This window comes from Mastigoproctus giganteus, chromosome 4 (assembly GCF_048544385.1).
Source record: "Mastigoproctus giganteus isolate SK-2022 chromosome 4, ASM4854438v1, whole genome shotgun sequence".
Classification (NCBI taxonomy): domain Eukaryota; kingdom Metazoa; phylum Arthropoda; class Arachnida; order Uropygi; family Thelyphonidae; genus Mastigoproctus; species Mastigoproctus giganteus.
In genome coordinates, this window is record NC_143578.1 from 224,672,977 (window position 1) to 224,689,501 (window position 16,525).

Sequence of the window (16,525 nt, forward strand, 5' to 3'; positions counted from 1 at the left end):
TCAAAATCCCTTCTTGGAATAGACAAAAAAGAAAAGGATATCTCTTTTAAGACCACCAGTATTGGATTACTGGCTGGTTTATGCCCATGCCATTTTGGGGATAAGGGCTATACAACAGTGCATTTGCTTCTGCTTGTTGCATTACACTAAATTTGTCGGGACTTCTGAGAATTTTGGAAATGGGACTTATAAGAACTTTGTATGCCGATCACTTTAAAGTAAAATCGGAAACAAACCCATCCTTCAGAAACATATCTACCAACAAATTCTCTCTTCGCAAAAAATTATTTGAGAGTTAGAATGTGGTGCAAAAACTATTTTGATATACTATGAAAATTTCTTTGTCCTCTTTAACAGTATTGATATTGTGGAAAAATAAGCATGTTTACCTATTGGCACTGAAAAAAATTTAAAAAGTGAGAGGTTACGAACATTGGGGAAGCATTGCTTCACTGCACAAAAGTGCTGGATTTTCAATAGACTGTCCAACCTTGAAGACTGAGCAGAAAAATTTGCTAAAACAATTTTTTTTGTAACAGTGGTTGGCTGGATCAATTTAAAAACCAAATAAATTATTATTAATACAAATAATATGTAGGTATATACTAATATTTTTCTCTCAATATTTCTTTTGTTTTTTGAATCTTTATCAAGTGATTGAGAATTTAAAAAAATAGGAGGTAGATTTCACTGATATAGGGAGTAATGGTTATGAGGAAATTATCGATCCATTGGTACTTGTTATAACCAAGTTCAACTATTTTTCTCACTGAACAAGAAAGACTTCTTATTTTTCTCTCTTGGTAGAAGAAATGCCTTTTGACTAGGTCAGGATCATCCTTTAGGTTGAGTGTGCCACAGTAAAAAAAAAAAAAAAACTTTCAAAATGGAATATATAAAAACAATTTGACAGTTTTGCATATAAGATCCAACATATCTGGGAGTAATCTGTGTACTGATATCAGTTATATTCAGTTGAAGAGCTGTTTTGAATTTTCTAATGTTGGCAAATGGCTTTCTTCAACCTAGAAGATAAAAATATGAGGATAACATGTCTGTTAGATAGCTTGGCTGGTTTAGGATTGGTTTCACCAGAAGATGCAACTCAATTTTTATTTTCATTAGTTTGCTTTCTTTCAAAATTTTTAGTTCAGGAACTGGATTTGAACATTAGTGACTACTTGTTTGTATTCTGAAAACCTTTTGCATCTTATTTCTTTCACATCTTACTGACAACAATTATTAAATTGGTTAAGACCATATAAGTACAGTGAAATGATCAACATTACAAAATAATGCTATTCTGTATTTCTATTTTACAATGCAAACCTGATTGGGCAGTTTGTTAAAGAAAATAAAAAAATTCACAAAATTTTAACTTCTTTTTTTTTTTATAAAAAGAACTTTCTGGCAAATGACAAACTCTGAACAACCATTGCACTGGACAATTGATGGCTATTCTTTTATTAAGCCATCCTGTGGCAGCCTAATTAGCACACGACATCCATTTGTCACTGATTTGAGAGGTTTTCTGAATTTTAAAGAAAACTATAGTTTTCTTTAAAATTGAAGCAAGTAAGTTGCAGAAATGGTTCTTTTTTTATAGTTCTGCCATTAAGAACAATCAATAATTTACTAGTCCTCACACTTTCTTTAAACTAAGTGTAACTTGTTTTGTTTTTGTTCATTTAGAAATGCTCTGCTGCACTGGAATAAATCACTCGCCAATCTTCCACAGACAGCACGTAAGGAGCCTGGATGGTAGTGTTCTTCCCATTCAGCGCAGTTTTCATGGACATCTCCGTTTTGGTTCTGCCCGTGTAACCAAGTGTGATACAGTAGCTGAAAATGGTGTGATTCATGTTACTAATAGAGTTATTCACGCAGAGAAGCCAAAAACATTTTCTTTGGGTATATTTTCCGATCCATTCTTTCCAAGCTTTTTCATTTAAAAAGTGCAACATTCTTATTTAACACTAATTTTTATTGTGCTTAGGTTCAAACACAAGTCAAGCTGGAAACTAGAACAATCTTCCAATGTAACTTGAACGATATTTCACATAATATACTCAAGTGTTAGAATATCTGTTTGTCTTTTTTCCCCAATACTACCCAGAAGAAATAAATTTACTGTTCATATATTGTATATAAGGAAACAGGGTAAATCTTAAATTTTTTTTTTTTTTTTTTTTTTACAAAAGTAAAAATTGCATAAGAGAAGAAATTCCTAAAAGTTTTCAAAATTGGTATATAAATGTACTTTTTTTTTTTAAATATATAGTGAAAACTTTAACAAATCTTACTGGTAGAATATTTAAAGCAAGCAAGTTGCTTTCAATTTTCTGCTTGTTGTGATCTTGTAGATGCTTTTTTTTTTTTTTGTACAGATACTGTGTTGAAACCAAAGTGAAGAAAAAATAAAATAATTTTACAAAAAGAAATTGTATTTGATTAGTCATATAGAGTTAACGCTCAGACTAATGTGGACAATTTACTAAACCTTACGCATTTGTGAGGTCACATTTAGAAGTCAACCAATACTTTCACTAAATACTCAACTTCAAGTATTCAGAAGATGTTAACATTCAAAACAAGAGTACTGCAATTAACTAGTTTTTGCTAAAATAACATCAAAAAGATAACGAAGCAAAAATTTAACCTGTACAATACTGTCTATAAGATAATGTATAGTAGGCCGGAAGAACCACCTAGTACAAAATAAATGGCATTACAGTATAGTCCTCTTTGGTAGCACAGTGGTTGGTTATGATTATAATCACTGCACTTTCCACACCAGATGAAATACTAGTAAGGCTGTGAACTTTTCTGGATTTTTTTCATACTGTGGCACTCTCAGGAGAATAGCAAGGTTTTACTGTGTTAAAATAGGAGTAAAACACAGGTTCTACTCCTGTGTTTTACTTTGTTACAATTAATTCTGTTTTAAATGTGTCCAACAGACAACTTACATCCTGCAAGTATACAAGAAAATAAAGTGTAGAGACCAAAGTTCTCTAATTATTCATTAAGAGTCCATTTGGAAATAGTTTACAATGTTTCACAAAAAAAAAACATAAGAAACTAATTCTAATTTAAATAAATCTTTTGATAAAGAAGATTATATGTTTAATTATTTTTTATCTGTTGTGATCTTAAAAACAAAAAAAAAAAATTACAAACAACTTACATTTTCACTATTTAATTCTGAGGGTGGTGTTCTCTCTCTCTCTCTAATTTTCTGCATACTTTTTTTTGCTAGATCATTGCTCTTTCACAAGATCAGGTACATGTCTGCATAATGTTTTAACTTGACAGTGACAAAATGCTTTTTTCCCTTTAAATAAATTATTTATCTTATTAATTGTGAATAAACAATAACAAAAGCATGCAGGACTAGAAACTGGAGCAAAATTTGTTGTTGTTGCTCAACTTTGGCCCACGGAGAAGAGCTCCAAAGTGCTGCTATATGAGTGTGGGTTATGTGCTAAACCGACAGAAGACGAGTTGGTCTTAAAGGGGCATATTTACAAATATGACTATATAAACTGAAATCAGTAATAAATACAAAAGATATATAGTAGACCCTTGCTAAACTGGATTAATTGAGGTCATCCGGATTAGTGAAGCAAGAGATAGTGCTACAAGACAAAAAAAAAAATAACAACAACACAAATAGAAAATTTAATGTTATAGGTAGTGCTGGTGAAAACAAATAAAAAAAAATATATATCACTGTAGAGCTTTTATTTAAAAACTATAAAATGACAATACATTTATCCATTGATAGAAGACTTGGAAGTTGTACAGCAACCTCCCGATTTACCGGGATACGTCAAGACTCCAAAGTAAAAAAAAAATTTGCTGGAAATCATAAGATTCAAGTAATAAATAGAAAGGTATAAACAGATGTTTTGCAAGTTGTTAATAAGCTACAAGACGTGGCGTTATAAGTTGTGACTGGAGACAAATGTACCTATTATCCTGTAACCACCATTGTCTTCACATCTGCTGCTCAAAAAAAAAAAAAAAATTTTTTTTTTAGTTTGTTTTAGTGCATAGTGTGGATTGTTGTGCTCTGTTCCACCACAAAAAGACAGTTTATGTCACAAGTGTCAACTTTTTTTTTTTTTTTACTAAATATATATATATTTTTTGTTTAGAAATTGCAAAAATGATGGGTAAACAGAAAAGAGTTATGCTTTCAATTAAACAAAAACTTGAAATTATTCAAAAGTTTGAAAACAGTGCATCTGTTAAATCTTTACTGAACCATTATAACGTTAGTGACCAAACCATACACAACATTATAAAAAATAAAGAGAAGCCATTAGATTTTGCAGGCACATCTGATAATGTTAAAGGACTATCGGAAAAAATGATGAAACAATCTACATACAAGAACCTCAACAAGGTTGTAGTTTAGCTAACAACTATATAAACCCATAACATATAAAATTCATTAACTTATGTACATATATGCATAAAAGAAGTATGCAAATGAAGTGATAAGAAATATCGTCTGTCTCTCTCTCTGTGCAGTCAGAGTGACTCATCTGCCTTTGTAAATCTTGTCTTTTAAAATACAGTACTCAACTGTGAAAGAATTTTTCGTATTGTGATCTGGATTAGCAAAGGGTTTATAAGTACCATAAACCCTCACTAATCTGGATTAGTGAAGCAAAAGATAGCTCTAAAAGACAAAAAAACTTAGAACACAAATGGCAAATTTAATGATACAGGTAGTGCTGATGAAAAAACATATCACTGTACAGCATTTATTTAAAAAAAAGACTACATTTATTCACCAATTGATGGATAAATGTACAATATTGTCTTTTTATACATTTATCAGGTGGTGTTGCTTGTCACACACCAATGCCACTTGATCATTGCTGTGAACACTTAATACAGCTTCTTCCAACAATGCTTCTTTTGGCTTTTTTTAATGTCTATTTGATAACCTGCTTTTATCACTCCCCACATCGAATTTAAAAGCAAATCCCTATATAGATTCTTTTTGTTTTTTAATATCTGACACAGTCTGTTAGCCAATATCAAATTCTTCAGAAATTTTTTTTCCAAGGAACACAATTTTCAAGTTCTTCTATCACTTTGAGCTTGTTAATGATAGTTAAAGTAACATGTTTTCTTTTTATAACACTTTTCAATACTTTAGAACCCATAAAGATATAAAATGTTAACTTATAGACATAAAAATAAGTGATATAATAATAACATCCGTCCAACTCAGAGTCAACAATATTGAACAACACGTAAGACAATGTATTGTCCATCTCTCTCTCTCTCTCTCTGCACAGAGTGACTTATCTGCCTTCCTAAATCCTGTGCGTCTTTCAAGGTACTCAATTGTGAACAGAATTTTGCATATTTCGATTCGGATTAGCAAGGGTTTACTGTATTTTTATAGTGTTATTGTGCCAGTGTCATGGCTCAATAGTATTAGTAATGGCCATATGGTGCAAGGAAGCCTAAGGCTTATGCTGCATCAGCCAAAAAAAAATAAATAAAAATAAATAATTAAAAATAAGAAAAAAGGAAATAGATAACCTATGCAGTTCCTTCCTCCTGTAGGTAACTATTCAGCTGACTTTTGAATTTCCCCAAACTGTCAGCCTCTACCACCCATATAGGTAACTTATTCCACTAATTATAACTTGTGGCTAAAATAAAACTTCCTGCAATCTAGTCTAAACATCTTCTACCCCCCTCCCCCATAACTTGATGGCACCTTATAGCCAACTGCCATTGTAACTGTTTGTATTTATGAGTATAACCACATCAAGGTCAAACACACACACAAAACAAACCTAAGGAGATACACGATTTTCCCTTTTTTCTTTTTGCAAGAAAAATAAAAACGCAAAATTCTTATCCTTCCAAGCGAGGCACACAAGTTCAGTGTGGCCAACTGCATTCTTTAGTTGTTAGATAACCATCCCCTTTATTTGAAATAAATACACTAGAGAAACCAAGTTAAAAATTATAAATGCTCCACTTTAGTATCCTGTTCCCAAAAAATTTTCCAAAAGCACAAGGAGTCTTCCAAGCTTGCCACTGTCAAAACTACTGATAAAAAAAAATTGCCTTGTTACAATAAAATCTGTCAGACCCTATTATTGGCAAAATCACCACCTCTTTTTGGGCTTAAAAACTAAATAACACTACTTGACAATTTTACTTTTACAACAGGCTCCAATGTAAAATAACATTCTATTATTAGAATTGTTTTCAACTGCCTGTCTCCTTTCCTATTCTCTGTTTCACATGTATTTATCTCCCAACTTTCACCATTACCAATAATAAATGGTAAAAAGCATCATTCTAGAAGTATCCTAGTCAACATATACAGAAACTCCCCGACTTACATAATACTCAACTTATGCAAATTCTAATATGTACGTTTTTGCCGGCCGGTGCAAACTTAAAAAAATTGCAGAAACTTATTTTGCATCCCATAGGAATAAATGGAAATATCGTGAAAATATTGTAATGTGAACCCAATAATACATTGTGTGTGTTTTTTTTTTTTTTTTTCGTAATTCATTCCAAGTCCTTGGAAGTTGAAAATTTTGCTATTTATCTCTCTAAAAGGTCATGTTTATAATGGAAATTGCACTACCCTTTCATTGTTATTTGGTTTTTAGGAGCATTAGCAACTAAGGCCATATTGCTTCGGGATATGCGGTAGTCATTGCCTGACCTTTCCACATCCTCCATATTTGGTGGTGACGGGCTCGAACCCCAGTCTAATTAAGAAGCGTGTGCTACGCACTGCTGCTCCTTCCCACCTGGCTACGGAGGCGCCCAATTTTGAACACCTTTGTGATATTTTTCTAAAACACATTTCTGGAGGTCATTGCCATAAAACAATAAAAACAATTTGCACTTTCGGTTTATTGGGTTTTCTGTTAGTGCATCTAATTATAAACCGGTAGCAAACTCGATCTTATTGCATTTGCGATAACACCGATAACTGCAATTGTGTAAGTTTTTACGCTGTTATGGTGAAATGTGTTCCCCTTCATTGAAATCTTCAATCATAAAAAACAAATTTCAGAAACTTCTCTTCATTCCTATTTACGTATTACAATGATGAAGGGAAAGCGACCAACAAAAAGTGCAAGTGATAGCAGTGCCAGGAAACGAAACAAAATTGATTTAGAAATGAAGATGACAATCATTAAGAATTACAAAGCAGGAACAAAGTCTCATCTATTGCAAGGGAATTAAATCTCACTGCTTCAACAGTGAATACTATTTTAAAGGACAGTGCGTGTATAAAAGAACATGTCAAAGGATCAACGTACTTCAGATCAACAGTGATCACAAAATTCAGGTGCTATATCGCAGATGGAAAAGCTGTTAGTAATATGGATGGAAATTGAGATTCAGAAGCGAGTGTCCCAGAGTCTAATGACCATTCAAGCAAAAGCAACATTTATAAAGATATTAAGGATAAGTATGGAGAACCCCAACCCAAGTTCGTGGCAAGCAATGGGTGGTTTAATAAGTTCAAACATTGTGCTGTGGTTAAAGTATGCTTTCACCGCATACTTTAACCACGTCAAAGTATAAAGTATGTGATGAAGTCAGCAGTGCCAATTCTGCAGCTGCGGAGAAATTTTGTGATGTGTTGAAAAAATTATTGATGAAGGCGGCTATTCAATGCAGCAAATTTTAACGTTGACAAGACTGCTCTGTATTCTTTGTTTAATGCCAGGCTTCAAGGCATCAAAAGATATGGCCACGCCCTTGCTTGGGGCTAATGCACCAGGAGATTACAGATTAAAACCACTGCTTTCGTACCATTCTGGAAATCCTCGTGCATTTAAGGGCATCGATAAAGCCACCCTACCCATGCATTTCCCATCGAACCAGAGAGCATGGATAACAATATCTCTCTCTCTCTGAGGATTGGTTTAAATGCTACTTCATTCCCGAGGTTGAAAAATATTATGAAGACAACAACGTTTCTTTCAAGATTTTGCTTCTATTAGATAATGCTCCCGGACATCCTACGCATCTAGATAATTTTAATTCGAACGTGAGAGTCATATTTCTATCGCCAAACATGACTTCACTCTTTCAACCTATGGATCAAGGTGTTATTTTGAATTTAAAAGCATACTATTTACGCACATTTGATCAGGCATTGTCTGCAGTAGACGATAAGAAAAATTTTACATATAGAGACTTTTGGAAATCTTAAAATATTTAAGAACGGAAGAAAGTATGCCCACGGCAAACGGCTTCGAAGGATTTGAAAAAGACAAATCATATGAAGAGGTTACAGATAAGATTGTAAAGGTTGCAGAGCTACTTCAGTTGGAGGTTGATGCCAAAAACGTGGAGGAGTTAATAGAGGAAGAAGAGAAGGAATTATCACAAAGAACTTATTGACTTGCAGCCAACAATAGTGAAAGAAGAAAATGCTGACGAAGCTCAAGATGAACCAAAAGCCGGGACACTTCATCACCAGAGATGGCAATGGCGAGGTTTGAGAAGATGGATCCTGACAGCGAACGATTCTTAAGTCAACAGAGGGATGAATGATATGCTTGCTTGCTTGCTACAAAGAAATCTACGATGAAAAGAAAAAATCCACCATCCAGTCATCCATTAACATGTTCTTGCGTAAGGTTGAGCGGCCAACCCCTTCTAAATCTCCACAGCCGTCAACCTCCGCAGTAGCGTACTTATCAGCTGAAGGTGTCAATTCTGGCAATGATGTTCGAGAGGTAAAACTTACTGACATTGTGCCCGTGTCTCTTTTTTGGTAATTTTATAATTTTGAAATTTTTTTAAATTGCACGCTTTTGTAATTTTTCCTGCACGCGAGATAAAAAATTGAATAAATATAATAAATAATTCTGTTTACGTGTTCATCGAACATTTCTTTTTTGATTAAATCAATTCAGCGAGCACAGTTCCGAGTACTGCACAAGCATGGGGGAAATCCCAACTTACGTAAGTCGGGGAGTTCCTGTATACGCTCATTATGGAAGAACATTATAAAGAGAATAAAGGAACTATTACAGTTAATTACATTTCAAAAATAAGGCTATTAGAGGACAAGGAAAAATAACATTAAAATTTACTCACATATTTTGTTTTACAACAGTAACATCAATTAGTTCTCTTTTTAATATGAACTTCAATAGTAGTCTTAACTTACACCATACAAATCTTCAATAAAGTGTACGTAAAAATACAGTAAATTGTAGAAGCTGAAAGGAATTTACTTGGAAATGCAGATACGATCTCTATCTTCATTTATTTACCTGTTCTTTGGAACTACCTCCATTCTACCTCTGTTCTTTGAAACAACCTTCCTTATGTATTTTCTTAAACTCAAGTCCAAATTCAACTATCTTTTATCTTCTCAACCTCTACACAGTACTACAGGTTCTACTAATATTTTGTGTTACTGTTTCATGACCCAAAAAAAAAAAAAAAAAGAAATTCACATATAACAGAGCATGTATCTTAAATATTTAATTTTTCTTTAATTTTTTTTTTTTCACTGAGCCCATTAAAAAAAAAGTTGTGGTATATATTAAACTGCAATAGGGTGTTCCGACAATTACTTTAAAAAATTATTTGGGACAATCTGCTGCAGACAGTTATGTTTCCTTGCATTTAGAAAACAAGAATTATACAATTTTTTTCACAGTAATGTAACCTATTTTAATTTTAGAAATGCACTCTAAGACATGGAAATTGCAATACCCAGGAAAGGTTGGATATCGGTAAAAATTTGGATGGCACATCAACATGATTCTACATACAAATGACTGAGTGCTTTTCAAAACCCTTCAGAGGAGAGAGATAAATGGTACCTTGAAGCGGGGCAGTGTTAACGCCGGCTCTATCGCCACACGAATTATTTCAGGAGTACCACATAACTGATCTTAGTGAGTCTAGGTGGTTCACTCTGCAAAATAAAGCTCTTACTAGCTATGGTGTTTCAACAGTTCTGGACACAGTGGTTACCAGAAGACAGTCAACATACACTGGGTCAGATCTGGCAGAAAGAGACAAACCACACATCACGAGATGTGCAATTAGATGATGGCATCTGACAGATAACAATGGCAACTATTTAACAATACATAAAACAAATTCTGCACCGTCCAGTAACTATGTGAACTACTGGAAGATGACCTGCAGAGGCGGACCAGCACAACACTCACACTATGCTGCTTGCCACTGCAGGCATCAGTTGTTGTTGTTTGGTTTTTAGGAGCATTAGCAACTAAGGCCATATTGCTCCGGGGATATGCAGTGATCATTCCCTGACCTTTCCGCATCCTCCGTATTTGGTGGTCACGGGCTCAAACCCCGGTCTAATCAAGAAGCGTGTGCTACGCACTGCTGCTCCTTCCCACCTGGAGGTGCCACAGCAGGCATCAGTGAGAAAACTTCAATAAGGGTACAATAGCTTCAAGGCCCAAAGGACACTTTATCCTCAATGACAAGGCACATTTTCCCCTTAGGTGCAGATGATAACTGCATTTTTAGATGGTACAACAATCAGAGATCTGTGATATCAACCATTTGAGATCTCACAACAACAACACAGGACAGCGAGTGTCATGGTACGGGTAGCACAGGTTATGACAGCTGGTTTCCTCTGGTAACTGCTCCAGGAAGTTTGACATCTGGATGACCTGATGCACTGCCCATCCCAGCACACATACCTGTGTTCAGGAATTCAGCGATATATTGCCTACTCACATACTGTCGCAATCTCTGTACAGTGTGTCATGCGAACACTATACAGAACTTCTGCAGGCCCATCAGCAGCCAGCACAAACTACAGTTTGATTGACCAGTTGCAAATGCATGATGGGTTCTTTCATAAAATGCAGTTAATTGACTGTATGACTTTTCCTCAACATACAGCAGCATATATTGCCAACCGTAGGAATTTTACTAGATACTGGTTGTACTAATTTCTGAAAGAATAAATTCTTCTCTTGCTCTGTAACTATAATTAGTGTATGATGTAAGAAAGCAAGCTTATATAGCATCAGCCAAAAAAAAAAAAAAAAACTTCCCATTTCACCCATCCATTCACCCAAATGCTTGTCTAGTGCTGCCTCAAAATTATTTAAGTTGTCAACCCCCATTATGACATATAGAAGTTTGTTCCAACTATCAATCACCTGCTGGCTAAAGGCAAATTTCCACACATCTATTCTACAATTGTCTTTCCTCAATTTGAATTTGTCTCCTCAGGTGAGTAATCTGAGCAAGAGTAATAGAATCCCACCAGCATTGAGCTTGCTCAAACCATTCAAGGCCTTATACACCTCAATTAGATCACCACTTTTCTTTCTCCTAACATAACATAACCTATTGTATCCTATGACCTATCCTATGCTTAGGTGCAGTACCAATCAACCTGCTGAGATTAACAGGTTGTAGAACTATCACTCTTCATCACACATGATACAATGGAGTGCTGTTAACAAATCCACAAGAGTCATCATATCATGATATTCGTGATGACTCTTATAATAATGTCAGTACGTTATTACTACCCAGTGTTTTGGCAATCAGCCATTCCTCCCTGTCTGGTGGCACACATGTTGCAGTGAGAGCCAATAAATACAATACCGTAGGTTCGTACTACATGATATGAACCCAAGCAGCACAGTGACTGGTTTGGGTGCTAATTTGAAAAGAAAGATAATTAATTTGTATATATGCTGTAAACAGATAACTGACCTTAAAAATAACACTCTGTAGTTTTATGGTTTGTACATAAGATGAATTCATGTTTTCTAAATGTAAGTGTGCGTATATACGTTCTTAAAATAATAATCTGAAAATTGCAATATCAAATTTTTTCAGTGAATTTTACAAAAATGAAGCCTGCAACAAAATCTTTTGCTTAGGGTCTCAAAATCTCTCAGAGATGCATTCAGCAGGTGGCTCATACTTCTGTAATAACACTGCTGATTTTCATTTAAATGGGAATTAATCATCAGGAATACACTTTGGTTGCAATCTCCTCTCTCCATTTTCCCCTCACCAAATTTCTGTTGCTCATAATTTCAAGATCTTCTGAAGTACAGCCAACTGATGAATGACCAGTTTTTACATGTTTTTGGGTATATTTGTTATGGTTAATAATCTAGTAGAAAAATTGATGGCTCATACGGAATATTTTTTTATATTTAAAGTTCTCTTTATTATCACACATTGTTTTGTTTGACAAAGCTAACTGGATACCTATAAAGATTTCGAGCCAAGGATTATAAATATCATCGACAGATCACAGCTTCTTTATATTGGCATAATCAGAGCATCTTTGCTTAGATAACACAATTTAAGGCATGACTAGGTATTTAATTCTTTCTTATAGAAATTAACTGCAAATATTCCAAATTAAATGCAAATTACACAAATATAGTGCACATGAGGATCATTTCAGATTAGTACAAAAAACTGCATAATAAAGATGCCTCATTACAAATAAATATTTTCTTAATTATAACAGCGTATAAATTTTGATTTCATAAATACAAAGATCATCCAAGAAACTCTCTTTGATATGTACCAAAGAGTCTAGTCTTTTTCTCCTACAATAATACCACAGATAATAAAATGTTGCCAAACTTTCACAAATGGCTTTTCCTATGCTGAGAAAATTTTCCTGACTGAGAAAACTGTTTACCACATAACTCACATTTATAAGGTTTCTCTTTTGTGTGTACCCTCCGATGCTCGGTAAGATGATGTGGCAATGGAAACTTTTTCCCACAAACTTCACACATGAAACGCCTCCCATTTGGAAAATTACAGTGATCTAATATACTTTCCCAATCACATAATTTTTGCTTACACGAATGGCAACACTTAAACCTTTTATCATCGTTTTCTCGTTTCTCATATACGTCTCTAGGTACAAAAAATTTTTTACCACAAATATGGCATATCAAACGTTTTTCTCTAGTATGTACTCTATTATGATCTTTAAGATGTTTTGCCTGGCCAAATGTTCTTCCGCAAATTTCACACATGTAAGACTTTCTTTCCCTTGTGTGAACTTTTAAATGTTGACCAAGATATTTTGCTGCGAATTTCTTTCCGCAAGTTCCACAAGAGACTATTTTCTCGTTTATATGCATCCTTTTATGGTTACGGCAGCTTTTAACATCCAGAAATGTGTTTTCGCAAATTAAACATTTGAAACAATGATTACCTGCATCTATCTTCTGCACAGAAAAACCTTCCTCCAAAATACTAGAAGATGCCAAATTATTTAATGAGTGCACCTTGACATGTTTATTACAGCGCTTTTTCCATTTAAACTTCATTCCACAAATCTCACAAGCAAAAGGTTTATCAGCAGTATGTGTCCTGCTGTGAACTTTCAGGTAACTTGATGTCGAAAAGTTCTTTCCACATGCATCGCAAGAAAATGGTTTTTCCTTAGTGTGACTTCGTAAATGTACTGTAACCTCTCTTGAACGTAAAAACATTTTCCCACAAATCTGACAACTATATGTTTTCTCATCTGTATGAATCTTCTTGTGCTCCTTCAGGTTAGATGACTGAGTAAAAGAACGTCCACATATTTCACACATAAATGGTTTTTCATTTCTGTGAATTCTGTTGTGTACATCAAGATTGTCTTTTGACGAAAAGCCTTTCCCACACGACTCGCATAAAAATTGCTTTTCGTTTGTTTGAGATTTCCCGGTAAGGTTATCAGTTTCGTATACATAGCCATTTCTAGAGGTAGCAAGCATGAAGCACGTTGAAGAAGCATGAAGATGCACATTAAGATCTTGTTCATTTAAAAATTTACAATCACAACTTTCACATATTAAAGATTTCTCCTGCACCTGAATTTTTTCTTGATAATTGTTCCCCTTTGTGTGAATTTGCTTATGTTTAGCTAAATTTGATGACTGCAAAAATTTCTTCCCACAGGTGTCACACACATAAGGTTTATCATTTGTGTGAATCCTATTATGATTCTCAAGATTTTTTTTTGATGAAAGGTGTTTTCCACAAGTTCCACAAGCAAACGTTTTCTTATTCATGTGGCTCCTTTCTTGCTCACTAAGGACTTCTTTGCAGGAAAATGTTATATGAAATATTTTACATTCAACACGTTCCCCATCTGAAAGAATTTCACCTTTTGTATCAATATGCATTTGTTCTAAACATATCGTTACGTTAGTTTCCACTGCATTTTATGCCTCTGTATCATATATTATAATCAGTAAAAAAAAAAACCAAAAAAAACAGGTAGAATTATAAGGGTTTCTGAAAGATACATAATGATTGTCTTAATCGTGATTGAGTATGTCAATCTTATAAAATTTTCGTATTTTGGAAGTTCCTTGACTTGCAATATATCCTCACATCTCCAGTTATTTAATATATTCACTTGTTTCATTTTAAATTAGTACTATACCTGGAAAATAAGACAGAAACTGGGTAATGTCATTATTTGATATTGGGCCAAGCAGCATTATCACCATCTGAAAAATATATATAATATAAGAAGAAATCAATTTCAAATAAAAATTTGTTATAAGTGTAGTTATAATTTTACAACAAATTAAACACTAATAATAACAAATGTTTCTAAATAAATTTTTCCATTGCCATACAAAAATAACATAAAATAATTAAAAATTACAGAATATATTTAACTGTTATATTAATTGGCATTAATAAATAAGATCTTTATTGTACAGTACATCGGTAATAGTACCAAGTGATGCAAGAAAGAAGGCTTACTGAGCATCAGGCAAAAAAAAAAAAAAAAATAAATAAATAAATAAATAATAATAATAAAATAAACCCCTTCCCACAACACATGTTCATTTCCTCTAATATTTGTCTTATTTTTCCTTAAATTTATTCAAACTGCCTGCTTCCCAAACACCAGATGAAATAAATTTCATCCTTCCTCAATTTAAATTTATGTCCCTTCATGTGTGTGTATTGTCTGAGCAAGAGGAAAGATGCCATCAGTAGTTAACTTACTCAATCTAATCAAAGTCTTAAACACCTCAATCAAATCTCACAGGTGCCAGTCTCCAGACACTGCAATTTGCTGCCTGAAACCTTTCCCTCATAAGAGTAGCCTTTTGTTCCCCCTTCTCTGCACTGATTCCAACAGACCAACATCCTTCCTAAAATGAGGATTATTATATTTATTTAAATTCTTAATTATGTCATCACAATAACTTATTTTCAGATCCTTATATTTTGTAGCTCATAGCAGAGCTACATATGTTTTAAATTTCCCCCCCTTCATAGTCACTAATTTAATGACGACTCCAAACATATAATTCATAATGTAAAGTTACTTTTACAAAAAAAAACTTTTGCCTAGAAAAACAACAAAAACAGACAGACCCTGGGGCAAGAAAATTTGCTCATTTGTGCAAAGTATATATTATGGTGGACTTACCTGTTGTTGGATGATGTATGTCCATTGGTTATCAATGGGTTAATAACCTTGTTGTGGAATAGCAACAGAACATATTCCTATTTCACATTATCAAATAACTGTTGTGACTTGAAAGTGGAGCAATGCAATAAGAACTTTTATGGTTCTGAAATGAAATCTCTGCCCATGCATTACACTCAATGACAAACTGTATTGTAGAAGCTAGGCATGATTTCTGGCATACATTTTTAATGAATTAATTAGTTATTTGATTTTTTATGTGCATCAGCAGATAAAGCCATAATGCACTAATTCAAACACTAAATGAAAAGCAATACGCTGTACTGTATACACTGCATTTCTCCACCTAAACGGTGAATTTTATTTAGAGGTGTGCAATACCAAGACACCTTGTGGCAAAGTGTGGCAAAATTAATCTGCAATATGAGATTAATGCAAGTAGCAACCCAGTTTGTTTAAAGCTGTTTACAGAAGGAGCCTGTCTTTCACTTTTGGTTAATAAGCATGTAAAATCTAAGACACCACTCAGATGACGTTGAGTCGGTTTGGCATTACATAATCAAAGAGAAAACTAAAATGAGAGGAGTAGTCTGCTAAAGGCCAAATGATGAAAAGAATAATGAAATACAGAGGTAGAGTGGGTAAGTAGATCAGAATGTCTTATAATGGCATGCTAACTCTCCAGTTATTGACTGGAAAATGTCAGTTAATCACAAACAGAAGAAAGCAATACTCATTGCTCTGATTATCAGGAGTGACCATTCATGCATTAAGAATATCCAAATAAAGAAACCATTACATACTAGATCACAATATATTGATGTGCAATCTACTTAAAGATAGAACTACAGTCAAGTGTAAAGGGAAGTGATTGTTTTCATGAAGGCAACTAGAGAGTGGTCCTAGACAGTTTTTTATACCAACAGGGAGCTATTGTTAAGATCGAGGTTTAAACGTAAATAAGTGGATGTCAGATGAACTGACAAGACTAGTGGTAACCAGGAAGAAAAATGTATGGAATGATTATGAATTAGAAAGGGGGACCTTTCTAATTCATAA

The 16,525-nt window shown here is 33.8% G+C and overlaps 1 protein-coding gene across 2 annotated transcripts in view; it reads left to right on the forward strand.

Moving 5' to 3' along the window:
- The window catches only part of LOC150087439 (transforming growth factor-beta-induced protein ig-h3-like), a 76,299-nt gene extending 74,215 nt beyond the window's left edge, over window positions 1-2,084 (forward strand). For both annotated transcript variants that reach the window (XM_090371190.1, XM_090371191.1), the window contains exon 14: window positions 1,693-2,084. In XM_090371190.1, the coding sequence (XP_090227316.1) occupies window positions 1,693-1,952 (260 nt within the window). In that variant the 3' untranslated portion in view covers window positions 1,953-2,084. The remainder of the gene's footprint in view (window positions 1-1,692) is intronic.
- The last annotated feature ends 14,441 nt before the right edge of the window (window positions 2,085-16,525 follow it).